The sequence below is a fragment of the Aptenodytes patagonicus genome, chromosome 5, assembly GCF_965638725.1.
Source record: "Aptenodytes patagonicus chromosome 5, bAptPat1.pri.cur, whole genome shotgun sequence".
NCBI classification, from domain to species: domain Eukaryota; kingdom Metazoa; phylum Chordata; class Aves; order Sphenisciformes; family Spheniscidae; genus Aptenodytes; species Aptenodytes patagonicus.
Window position 1 is genome coordinate 32926328 of NC_134953.1, and position 13496 is coordinate 32939823.

Here is a 13496-nt window from a genome sequence, read left to right on the forward strand (position 1 = left end):
TGCATATTTGTTTTTAATTCCAGGGCATGGCCAAGGAAGAGACAGAACTGCGGTTTCGGCAGCTGACAATGGAGTACCAGGCTCTGCAACGAGCATACGCCCTATTGCAAGAACAGGTCGGAGGAACATTGGATGCAGAACGAGAAGTTAAGGTCTAAATGGCTTATATTACATGAAAATAAAGGATTGTAATTGTATGGGGGTTTCCAACTGTACTTGCTCAGGTTGTTTTCAAGCTAAACTGGGGTCAGCCAGCTCCTCCAGCACGCTGCTGGCTGAGAGTGCAGGGCAGGGGACTCGGCTGGGCTGGCTGCCAAGGTGGGCTCCAGGGTCTCTAACTCCAGCCAGGTTGTCCGGCATCCCCTGTGAAGTGCTGGTTGGCTGGAGGAACCACCATTACTACGGTTTAGTCTTTTCACCTCTGATCAGTTTAAGAGAAATTCAGAGAGAATTTTTATGGGAAATCCTTAAAATTAAGCTCTTTTTCTATAAAAATCTAAGACAAATAGCCTTAAATATATAATGCTTGGTATTTAATTCTTTCTGGATTCTGTGAGATTACATGATTCCTCATAAAATGTTTAGAAGGCTTATAGCTGAGATTCTTTTTCTTAATTAAATTGCAAAGTGTCCTATGCTATTCTGCCTGCCTATCTGCCTCACACAGCCCATGTGGCTTCAAACATCTGGCATAAAATGTTACATTTATTATGAGTATGGTGTATATTACAAGGACTTGACAGGAATTATCATACACAGAATGCAAGGGTGAATACAGTAAATGAAGGGGAAAATTCTGTTCTGAGCTAACAGGTTGAAGTTTAATAGGAGAAATATAACTGCAAAGTCTTAATTTGGCTTTATATCTATTGTGTGAGCGTGTTATCCAGGAACACTTACAGGAGCTCAAGGTAAGGGTGACAATGTTGGGAGATAGATACCCATATCATCCAACCTGGTCCCGCTGGGGACACCTCCGGCAGCTGCAGCCCAGCACCACGTACCACTGAGCTGTGACTGTCCCAACCGCGAGCAGTTCCCTGGCCCCAATTAGACATAAAACAAATGGCCAAATTCCTCTAGCTGAAGTCCATCATTACACTAATATTTTGGCTTTCCTAGCTATGTAACTAATCTGGTTTTCTTCCACTGAATAATTCAAAGAATTAACTTCTAATTTCTCCACTGTCTCCACTGTTGAGTACCTCTCAGACACCCAGATTTAGCAGCATCCCTTGTCTCCCAGCGACTTCCCTGTTTGGCAATCATAGATCATATCTCACTCTCTCTGAATGCTCAAACTGCGTTAAAACTAACATTCCCAGAAGCATGCACTCTGCTCTGAATTGTTAGGGATTGCACATGTAAAGAAAATCATAATGAAACAAGACATGCCCAACTTGAAAAGTGACTTGATTTTACTTTTTCCATAGTAAGACAAAAAGAGAGAACAATGCAGGTAATGCAAACAAATAAGATCATTTTCATTGTAAATAACAAGATAAATAGCAGATAAATGGTTTGAGGAAAGAAAATGTTCTATAAAGCAATATTTCATGAACAAAACAGCTAATAATAATTACATTTATTCTCCAGAAAACCCGTGTAGGAAGATGGTGTATATTTAAATAAGCATGAAGCTACAAGTATAGTAAAAAATTACACGCAATACAGTACGACCATAAGATAGGGTACTAAATGCATAAGGAGGAATGCAGTTTGCCAGTTTGTAACGTTACATATGTAGGGTTTGTTCTGAGCTTTTTAACTCATCAAAAATTTAAAGGAATCAGGTGTGCCCAGAATTGTCGCATAACAATTTTCATTCGTCCTCATGGAGAAATGAATCTTTGCATTACACTGGCTTTTTTAAACACCTTGTTCTAGAATAGGGAATGCTGCTCACTGCAGACTGTCATAACCAGCTGTAAGAAGCCATTTATATTTTGCTGTCCTACTGTCTACCTAATGGGATGCTTTTTATGGTAATCTTGACTTAAGTCTCAAAATTATTATCCTGTCTTACAGACTTCTTTTTATGATTAATGACTAATGTTATGTGCTTAGTTGCAAATTTAGTCTGCCAAAGAACTTTAAAAATTATTTGTTAGAAGTATTTGATGTTTTAATTATTTTCTGTACCTGTGTTAGCTTTTGTCTTTTAGAGAAAGTTTGATTTATTATTTTTTTCTTCTTCCCTTGTATCCTACAGACACGTGAGCAGCTCCAAGCAGAAATACACCGATCTCAGGCTCAGATAGAAGACTTGGAGAAGGCCCTTGCTGAGCAGGGGCAGGTAATGCATGCAGCCAAACACTGGCCCTTTCTCCAGCCTTCGTGCTGGGGGTGGGAGGGGGCTCTAGAAACATGCCTGTTCATATTACCATATAATACTGCAGATGCTAGTGAGCGTTTATGTATGTATAGAATAATCCTGATGCGACTTTTCAATAGCTGTTTCATTTCATACAAAGCAGACATACTAGGGAAGCAATTATTGTCCCTGTCAATGTGCACTGTAGTGACCTACCCTGCACAACCTCCATCACCGCTGCACCTCTGATTTAGGCGACATTAATGTAATCTGCCAAGTACTTTTTCAATAAATGTGTCAATTAATTGAAAATAAAACACTCAATACATGTGGTCTAGTTGGTTTCAAGGAGAGTCAGGCATGCAAGGGCTTTTGAAAACCCCACTCGCCACGTTTACATGTGTTAATATCTCAAACATCAGTCCCCAAAGCCCTGAGTCCCCGTCAGTGCTTACATGCTAACTCCTGAAATCAACACCCATTAAAGCCCCATATATCTTTGCTGATCTCAGCCTTAATGCCTCACTTGCTCCAGCGTAATGGAGAGAACAGCAGGCGATGCCTGTGTGAAAGGATCTGTGATGCGCAGATGTTACAGTAAGGGAAAGCAAAAGTCAGCTGGTAAAGGAGTGCCTGAATTTGGTACACGTACAGCTTTGAAGTCAAAACGGGTGCGATATATCTATAGGACACTGAGAATTTCTCTGCACAGCCAGAGAGGAAGTGAATTCCCATGCTTATTGTCACTGCTTGAAGCCCCAAAGCACAGGGTCTGTTTGGCACCCAGCTGACAGCCATGCCCATTAGTCCTCCTCTATCCCTTTACTTGTCCCTAGCTTAAAATTGCTCTCTGTTGTTTTATTATGCATCTCCTGAAAATTAAATCGGTGAATAACAGGTCAGTTCCCTTATCAATTTGAAGACGAATATAAATACTGAGAAAGTATTATGTAAAGAGAGGGAACAATTGTGTTTGGCAAGAAGATGGTCTACTTTAAAATCTCACAGACTACCAGTATTTTTGATACCTAGGAGAAAATTGGGAAGGTAAAATAAAGGAAGAATATTTATTTTCTAATGAAATGTTTATTTAGTCAATGTAGAAGTAAGCTTTCCTTGCCAGCAGCTTTCCTTGTAGCTCCACAAGATTTTGCTTTCTTAAAAGGAGAAAAGCAGGTGTTAAATTAGAAAGTGGTTAAACATTTCAAGGGAAGGAAGAAGTGCAGAGCACAGGCTGTGTATTTTCAGCAAAAACAAAGTGGTTCTTATCATGTGAAAAACTTTGCTGTGAATGCTTTCTTTAAATACAGAGTAAATTTGTGTATTAGGGCTATTTGAAGTGTCCAGTTCAGCTGTTTGTGTAGTTCACCGTGCAGCCTGTTCATGCAATAGCTTGTCAAATCATCTCAGTCATTCTTTCAAAAAGGATTAATTTGAAATACAATTGAATAATCTACGAAACTGCACTCTAGGAAACTTAGTCTAAATGATTAACATGAAGCATATCACATTCAACCAAACATCTATTGAGCTCTACCTTTTTCATCCCATCAGGCATTATTAAGATGTCTTATTTTTGCTTTGATGTGTTAAGGCTTACACTTGGTAATTTTCATTTCTGAATTCACTGCAAGGTGTCTGCTTTTGCATGACTGGCTCATTCAAGGCTGGCTCAGTAGTCTGTCACCCTGGTCTGACCTTGAGATTTCATTCAGCAAAGCCAGCCCCACTCAAGTTCTTGGCAGGTTTGCATGCCACTGCAGCTTTTGGTGGGTGACATTCAGCCCCTCGCAGAGACCACATTATACTCCTAGCTGTTGCATGCCATTTGGATCCTTTTGGACTGTAGTGCTGCATCCAAATATTTGCCATTTGCATACGTCCTTGCCTAGCTAGTGTTAGAAAATTCTCCCTTGTAATGTTCCCCAAACAGAAAAGGCAGCATGGTGTTGGGAGTTTCTGATTCCCTGCCTGCAGAGCCGAGTGGCTCTCAATGCTCACAGCGCAGTTGTGCGGTCCCTTGGACGCAGGAGGATCCTGCGCCCACATCCACACCACCGAAATCAGGGAGCATCCTGGCAGCGGGGTGGCAACTCAAGCCAAGCACCTCTACTCCACCACGCAACACCCTCCTCCTCATGGCTCAGGTGAACTAGTCAATCCTGGCACTGAGCTTACACAGTCCAGAGATGTGGATAAAGTAGCATAACACAGGAAAAGTTAAAAGGAGAATGCACCTTAAATTGGAAGAGTACAGAGTTTAAAACCACCTCACACACTGGCATCCAAAGGTGATAAAGAAACAGGCACACCTCTAGCCTTGGGATAGCCTTGAGAATGAAATATTGCAGACTGCAAATACCCAAGCCCCAGCTGGAAATACAAGAAATGTTCCCAGGCTGTTTCTAGCTTGTGTCTTACTTTTCCAGCCAAAAAAAACCAACCAAAAAAAAAAACCCAAACTCAGAAACATAAAATGTTTTTTGAGAACATTAAAATAATACTAAATCATTTGATCATTACCTTTCCAGCTTAGCCTCTTATTATTGTTAATAATGTTCTGGGTTTTGTGGCTTTTATATATACATCAAACTAAGAAATTAGTTTCAAAATAAGGTTTATTTTTCCTAGTGTTCAGAAATATGTAATTTGTGTTCAGTATAATTGAAATTTAATAGTAACTGCATAGCTAGAAATATCCCTTTTAATGCAAACCAATCTTTTATCTGAAAGTGTTTTTTTAATCATTGGAGTGTTTCTATTCCATTTGTATACTACAGACTGTTAAAATAAGACGGAAAGGGTGAGCTTTCATATCATAGGAAATAATGGAATTACAATTTCATATGCAATATTATTCTGTCCCTCTTCTCTAGATGTGTGATTTAATGAAATACTTGCTACTGTGTTTGTGCTAAACATTGCCAGCTTCACCTACAATATTGGTCATTTCGTTTTCAAGGATATGAAGTGGATTGAGGAGAAGCAAGCATTGTATAGAAGAAATCAAGAACTGGTAGAAAAGGTGTTCAATGTTTCTATTTGTATTATTCAAATAATATTTGTAGCTTAAGGAATGCAGAAGGTGCAATATTTTAATCTGTATCACACAGCTCTACTGGAAATAATTCACATGTAATAACAAGATCCGTATAAACCTGCCAGAAAAAGTGGTTTTCTGGCATTCCCTATTGCCCCATAAAATGTCCTGGTGTGAGGTCATGTGAGGACGTGGTTGTGGGGGAAGGCCCCATGCTCCCCCAGCGCTGGTGCTGCAGTCCCTACTCGTGTTGACCCCAGGGTGTGGGCTCGGACCCTTGGCGCTCATGCTGACCCCAGCATTTCCCCGGCACAGTCAAAGCGCAGCGGATCTTGAGTGACACTCTGAAAACGGTGCTAACACATGTTGCTTTATTTTGCAGATAAAACAAATGGAAGCTGAGGAAGCTCGCTTAAAACATGATGTCCAGGATGTTAAGGATCAAAACGAGCTCCTGGAGTTCAGGATCTTGGAGCTTGAAGTGAGCACGTGTTGCAGCCATGGTCCTGCCCACCTGCCCTGGGCTGCGCAAGCCATGGCCGGGGGCATTGCAGCTTTGGGAACTCGCCCATGTTTACTCTAAAGAGCTGCATTGCACTGAACGAGACCAAAGGGTTTAGTACAAAGTGCTAATAAAAGAGAAAAAAAAAAAACTCAAACAAACGCCCAGGGATCAATACTGGTATTCTTGATAGGTTGTTCTGGCAGTCTTACTATTTAAATAATTTTAAGATCCAGAAGATTGGCTCATGATGTAGATACACATTTTACTATACTCCATCTGTTCTGAAATGCAAAGAGATAAAACCAGAACAGATCATATGTGGGAAAGAAAAAGAAGAAGGAACTTTTTTCCATTGCCAAAAATCATTGCTGTGTTTCACCTCTTGCTAAACCTGCAGAGAAGGAATCACATGGCCTGTAGACTGCTCTGTTTACTCCACTGAGCCTTCTGTTTTCTGTATGGTTACCTGTATAAACAGAATCTATAAGCTCTTGGAAGCCGTTTTCCACGTTCTCCAAAGAGAGAGTAACAAAGCAGCCACTTACAAGAAAAATTTAAATGCTATTTATATTATACTATCTGTAAGTGTATAGTTTTGTTCAAATATATTGTGTAGTCAAAATAATAGATAAGTGGTCATGATCACTGCCCAGTGAAGAAGCATAGTGGGAAAATATTAGCGCTGTTAATATGTACGTCTACCCTGCTTTGCAGTGAGGTGGAGGTCTTCCCTGTCAGCCCTGAGTACCCTCACAAAAGCACATGGTCTGGCCAGAGAAATGGCTCTTGCTCCTGGCTGTTAGTGTCAATAGCTACAGGGTGTAGGAGGAAGGGTTTCCGTGCTCTGTTCACCCAAAATAAAGCCACTCTGTGACAGCATTGCTTTGCAATGTGTTCAGTTAGAGTGAGCCTTTTTGAAACCATAATTATCAAGTTCTTGGTGAAGCTACCATTTGTGACATACCGTAGTGGGTAACCAAGCAATTATTGTCATTTCAGGAGAGAGAAAGACGATCGCCTGCCATCAACTTCCATCACGGTCCTTTTACAGAGGGGAAAAGCCCTCTCCAAGTCTACTGCGAGGCAGAAGGTGTAACAGTAAGGGATTCTTGCTTCATACTTTCCTTTCCCTAAATAAAATCAGACACACTGTTCTGACTGCTGGTTTTCCATTTCTCTCTTGTTAGGACATAGTAGTAGCAGAGCTGATGAAAAAATTGGACATTTTAGGGGATAACGCCGTAAGTGTATGTTCCTTTAATAAATTGTGCATGCTTTGGTAAATATTTGTCCTCATGTTAAGTTAGCAAAGCCTTCTTGGTTTGCTACTGTACAACCTGTCCTCCCTGCGGTCAAAGTACTGGGTTATGAGCTAAGCATTTTCTCGCTTTTTAAGATTTTGTTAATAGCCTTCTGACCAGTGCCATGTGGGATCTTGGTGTCACAGTATTGCTTCTAAATTTTCAATGATTTGGAAAATATTTTGAAACTTTGGTGGGGGTTTTTTTCTGGTCACTGTTCACACATGGTTTGTTTATTTGCTTACTCTGCATTTGCCTTGCTTTTGCATTTTAGCAGCTGTGTATTTTAATTTTGTCTAATAACCCATAAACCTTCGACAGTAACCAGGATATTAAACAAAAAGTTACAACAGCAGCATGAAAAGAAGAAACAAATAATACGAAATTTGAAAGCATTTCTCCTTTAGCAAATGGAAGTGATTAATTATACCTATAGTTATGTATATAGAAGATACAGATGCCCTTGTATATTTTTTCCTGTACTCTCATCTATCAGCAGAGCCACAGAGCCCCCGTAGCTGTGAGGGGCAGAGGAGAGCAGAGGGTCTCGCAGAGCCCTCGGCCGCTGCGGGACTTCTCCCTGGGACAACCCCGCTGCAGATGTTGGGTCTGCAGAAAGGTCCCCACCATTCTCATAGCTCCTCACCTGAGCTGCCCCAGCTCTCCCCTGTGCCTCTGTCAAAAACACCGTCCCCAGGGCCATGGGGGCAGCCTGGAAGTACCTCTTGTCCACCTCTCCAGTTAGACCAGTTGGGTCATCATATCTCCACCGTCCCCAGTCTCTGATATCTACAAGCTCTGCCCCACAAAATCAAGCCAGGAGTTAGTGGAGGAGCTGAAACATATTGAAGCAATTAATAATCTTCACCACTGCTGCAGTTAATGATATTCACACTGGCAGAAATATGAAGAATCCTAAAATCTTTTGTGTGCAAAGAATAAAAAAAAAATACATATAACCTTAATCACCAACGAGCTAAGACTGACCCTACTAATGTGTAGAAAGATAATACCCCTTAATCTGTTAATGCCTGTGCTAACATTGTCTTCAATGGCATTATTAATGTCAGGTTAGTCCTGTGCAGACTGTTTTGAGACAGCGTCCCAAACAGGCAACTTGGAGACAAACAGGAACAGAAAAAGTGATAGCTTTTCTCAAGTTTTCTATTCCCTTTCTTTTCCTTTTGGCTTCTTTACTTACATTAATAGTCTATAATGTTATTTCCTCTTGATTTTTTTTTTTTCCTATTACATACAACAAGTTAACTCCAGATGCAACACAAGGGGGAGTTCTCAGTTCTCACCTCAGATAGCTTTAAGATAACTGTAGACTGTTACCACTTGTTTTTTTCTTGTTTTCACATGTTTAACATCAGACTTAGCCACCAATGGCAGACTCCGCCCTGCAGGTGCATGTTGTCATGTCTGGCTGTTAGGGAGTCTGGGAAAGTGAACCTGTGTCCTGCCTGTGTGCAAGTGATTCCATTCTTTTCTGCACATTTTCTCACCTGCATTTCTGTAAAGCCTCCTGGCAGCTTCCAGCTGCTTCCTGCTGAACTGTCGTGAGTTAAATACGGCTTTGAGTAAGGCAAACCCTTGAGAGAGTACCTCTAGGAGTAGAGCATAAGCAAAGGTCAGAGGAGTGCAATACATCCCCTGCAGCCTATGGGTTCACTGGGGATAGGCACAGAGGAGGGGGGCTGAGGAACACAGATGCCCTCCTCTTCCCCACAGACAGGAGAGTCAGGTCAGGGGATAACTCACAGAACAGGAAAGAACACCATTAATGTTCTGTGTGGATGTTTTCATTTTTAATGTAACATAACTTGTTTTAAAAAAAAATTACATTTATGGAAGAGAGAATTTTCAGGGGTCCTCAGGACAGGTCTCCTCCCATCCCTGCCAGATAGCACTTCCACTGTCGCCAGCTTTGTGCATTAAATTGAAGTTCACCATAGTCACCCTTCTTACCACTTCCTAATTACCCTGTGGGAATGATAACACACGGAGACTGGCCCATCCTCCTGTACCTGACAGCAGTGGGTCAGACTCGGCTCTCTGGATCTGAGCAAACATGGGTCCCAAACTAGAAGGATTCAGTTCTGCTACTGTACATGTGGTCAGAGTAAGACTGGTTTGGGATGAATGCAAAACATAGTTTCAGTATTTTCTTTTTAAAAAAAAAAAAACACAACCAAAACAAACCCCAAAATATTAACTGAAAAACTAACATCTTAACAAGCGTTTTCCAAAATCGTGACTTTTGGCTGTGCAGAATAAGGATTGTGTATTAACCTACTGCGCATATAATGGAACACAGAGGACTTAAGATTGCATCTCTTTTCTTAATGGCACATTGTGCTAAGCTTGATTCTGTCTTGTGTAACTGTGTGTTTATTCCCTGTTGGGAAAAAGTAGATCCAGTCTCAATGTCTTTTTTTTTTTGGTAAATGTGGGAATTTTAGAAGAATTAACTATATGTATGATAACAATTCAACATGAATAGTTACAATCATTTTTACAATGTTGCATTACAATACTAATTTTCTTTGCCTTAGTTTATTTTTCCTCAAACATATTTAATTTCATATTTATTTAAAACAGCAGTAGCCCAAGTAGTGGATTAATAACAAGACACTGGGATTTGTTGTAATTATATTCCTCTTTTGGTGCAGAATCTGACCAACGAAGAGCAAGTAGTTGTCATACAAGCAAGGACAGTTCTCACGTTGGCTGAAAAGGTAATAACTGCATCACTCGTCAGTAAACGCATGTCATGAAAGCATCTGACCCTCTCAGAATAGCTCACTTGAAGACGCTGGTGATGTAAATGATAGTTTCATCACAAAATGCCCTGATTCTTTATCTGGAATTACACTTAACACTAGTTTTTGTCAAAATAAAGGTAGCATTCAGACAATACAGACAGACATTGCTTATTTTAAAATGTTACTTAATTAACAAAATGATGTTAGAAGGTAAATGGCTAGGCTTTGAAATAATGCTTTTTTCCATCACCAATATATATAAAAGAAAAGATGTAATAATAAAGTTAATTTTTCCTCTTTTATTTAGTGAGTTTAAGTAAGTACTTGCAGTGTGTGCTGACACACCTTAAAGTCACAGTGAAAGCTGAATACGCAGGCGTGCTTGCCTCTGCTCTTTACGCTTAAGCACCTGATCTCTGTTTTTGTGCACAGTGGCTACAGCAGATAGAAGTGACAGAGTCTGCGCTGCAGCAGAAGATGCTGGATCTTGAGAATGAAAAGGTACTGAGAGACGAGGGGAACAAACCGTCGGGAGAGGCAGCAGGAAGAGCAGTCATGTTAGGGCCGCAGCCGTTGCACTGACTGCCTCTTCCTTGTGTCCCCAGGAGCTGTTCAGCAAGCAAAAGGGCTACCTGGATGATGAGCTCGACTTCAGGAAACAGTCCTTGGACCAAGCTCACAAGGTGAGGAAAACCAGTCTTGACTGAGTTATGCCATCTTGATTAACTTACCTCGTGTAATATGTGTAGTCTGTCCTCTATAGAAAAATTCTCTGCTAATGCAGAGACCTGAGGACTAAATAGGCTGAATCTTAAACAAACCCTCTATACCCTGAGCTAACAGTGAGTTCCTTATGAACCAAGTTCCTTGTGTTTGCAAGGTCCTTGCAGGATTAGGACCTTAATACTGATTTATTAAACACAAATTGTAATTTAGCAGAGGTTTTGGTAAATGACTGATAAGAAAATGATGTCTTCAGTAATTTCTCTTTTCCTTTCAAAATAAAGATTTTGACCTAGACATTTCCTTTGATCTTAGATTACAGCCTCTGTAACCAAAACAGCTGGAGGTATTATGTGATTCTGTAAATTTGAAATGAAACTGCTTTTAGGTCAGGTTCATCATTAGCTGATCCTAACCCGTTTCAACCATCTCTTCAGTCATCAGCTGTCTTGTTTCCTTCAGTTAGAGAAAAGTTCAATGTATACTCATGAAAGACATAAATGCATAGATTTTCATATCGATTTATCTCATTCTTTCAGTTCCATTTAAATCTTGAGCACAGTTACACTTCCTGAGCAGCAATGAGTATTTATGCCTCTTTTTCTGGATACCTATTACCTATTTGTACTTCAAACCATTTGGGGGAAGCTTTTATTCACTACACTTTCTGTTCCTGTAAGGGTGATTTTTAAGACTGATTTTGCCAAATGCTGAGCTATATCTGGAACCAATGTCTTCACAATGGAAACCCTGGAATGTACACAAGCCCCTTTTACCTGTGGTCTCAGCCCTAACGCCAGATTATCTCCTGCAGCCTTGAGCTGTTCTGAGAAGCAGTTTGGTGCAGCTGAAGACTGAGCCTGTAGGATTCATCTTCAAAGATAAGCCCTGGGAGAGGTGATCCTCTGGGTCTTGGGCGAGTTCTGAAACAGATCCATAAATCTGAGTATGCAGAAACTTGCAACAGCAGCAGAGTGGGAAAAATTGTATGGCATCACTTGAAACTCCTGGTGACGTCATGGAGTCTGCAGGAGAGCTCAGACATGAAGCCGTGGCTGTCGATTAGGGCGTTACTCGGTATCCCTGTGGCTCATGGCCAGCCACTCGCTCTCCATCCATGAGATGGATCTCCAGTTCCAGGATGCCAAATTTACCAAAGGGTCCAACAACAACTACCTGCTCCTTGGCTCTGCCGCTTGTGGAGAAGGAATGGGTGTAATGAATGTGCTGCAGCCCATGCAGAAGTAGCTGAGGGTTATTTGCATTTTCCTGTATTCTTTGAATGCATCACGCGAGTGTCCCCAGGCAAAGTGATGGGCTTTACTCCCAGGCACAAATGCAGTCTGAAAGCAGCAAGAAAGCTTTGTTCTGCCCCAAAATTTGAGTGGCAAAAGCTCTTTTGATTTCTATAATTTGTTTCACTTCTGTGTTTCCTTTGTGCCCCTTGAGATGAGGAGCCGCTAATCTTCCCCCGCTAACTGCAGCCAACAAGATTACCAGCTGTAACCACTAAGCTTTTTGCACGGTTTTCACTCCCTTTGGTTGCTGGCAGGGGATTTTGCTCCAAGAAGCACTTGGCTCACACAGAGATTTCTGACACAGCTGCTGCTCTGGAGATCGTGAATTTCCCCACGTTCTTCTTTCTTTAGAAGTCAATATAATCAGAGAGGGATAATGGTTGTATAATTGAGGTTCGGGACCCAACAGAAATCCATGTCTCAAATAACAGCATTTTGTTGAGACAGTTACGGTTAGCAAGGATGTTGGCATTATTTTTAAAAGTCAAACCAGAATCTTCTTCTGAGATCTGATCTAATCTTCCTCATAGAGATACCACGGTTGCTGTCTTTCAGTTACCATCAGTATCCATAACTCCTGCCATGATGTTGTTATTCTTGTAAATGCTTGTATTCTTCTGTCCTGACTCTGCTAAGACATAGTAAGAAAACACCACCAGCAGCCTCAGGTGGAAAAACTTGTCAATTTTGAATTGAGCTGAATTATCACAACAGACATCTACAGCATTTTCAAACAGCCTGTCTAGAGGTTCAAGCTGCACTATGGCAGCAGTCCTGTTCTGAAGCCACGGAGAGCTCTGCAAGGTTCAAACCACACTATTGCAGTCATGTTCTCCTGAAGCCACGGAGAGCTCTGCAAGATGCCACCAGCTTTGGAGACGGTGTGCAAAGATGCCATCATTTGCTGCTTTGTCTCTTGCTCTATGTCAAACTTGCTGAAAAAGATTTTGTCTTGGTTTTGGCTTGCCTGAAGGAATAGCATTAATCTTGGACTTTGAAGCAGAAGACGTTGTCTGGCAAGGTCACCTGCCCTAGGAGGGTACCAGGCTCAGTGACCCTGGGGAAACGTTGCCACTCCGTTTCCTACACACTTCTATATCTCAATAAATCTGGAGGGTACATCCGTCTTTGTGCAAGAGACATTTTCTGATGCAGTGAAGTAAAGGCTCTGCAGCCTGAGACTGCAGGAAGAGAGCCTAGCTACCAGATATATTTTTCTTGAGCATAAAGCCTCTTGGAGCTGACCACTCTGCCAGAGAAAGTGCTGGAAACACCTTTCGGTGGGGCATTTTAAGCAAGTTGTTACAAAATGCTGCAAGCACACAACAGGGAATCATTCCTTTCTGGCAGGAGTATGAACTGGTGCTGCCGTGCCCTCTGCTGCTGTGAACAGAATAGCTGGGAAAGGTGAACTGAGAGACTGAACATTACATTTAAAAAATATCTGTAACTCACAAAATGAGTCTTTTATGAACCTCTTTCCCTTTTCCCTTTTCCCTTTTTTTCCCTTTTCCCTTTTTTTCCCTTTTCCCTTTTTTTCCCTTTTC

General features: G+C 41.2%; 1 protein-coding gene across 23 annotated transcripts in view; it reads left to right on the forward strand.

Annotated features, from left to right (window-relative positions):
• The window catches only part of JAKMIP3 (Janus kinase and microtubule interacting protein 3), a 94192-nt gene that overhangs the window by 59857 nt on the left and 20839 nt on the right, over nt 1-13496 (forward strand). For 15 of the 23 annotated variants that reach the window (XM_076339256.1, XM_076339254.1, XM_076339250.1 and 12 more), the window contains 9 exons: nt 24-152; nt 2213-2296; nt 5277-5339; nt 5737-5835; nt 6859-6957; nt 7047-7106; nt 9836-9901; nt 10361-10429; nt 10534-10611. In XM_076339256.1, coding sequence (XP_076195371.1) covers nt 24-152; nt 2213-2296; nt 5277-5339; nt 5737-5835; nt 6859-6957; nt 7047-7106; nt 9836-9901; nt 10361-10429; nt 10534-10611 — 747 coding nt within the window. The remainder of the gene's footprint in view (nt 1-23; nt 153-2212; nt 2297-5276; nt 5340-5736; nt 5836-6858; nt 6958-7046; nt 7107-9835; nt 9902-10360; nt 10430-10533; nt 10612-13496) is intronic. The other 8 variants (XM_076339258.1, XM_076339260.1, XM_076339261.1 and 5 more) reach the window with 2 other exon arrangements.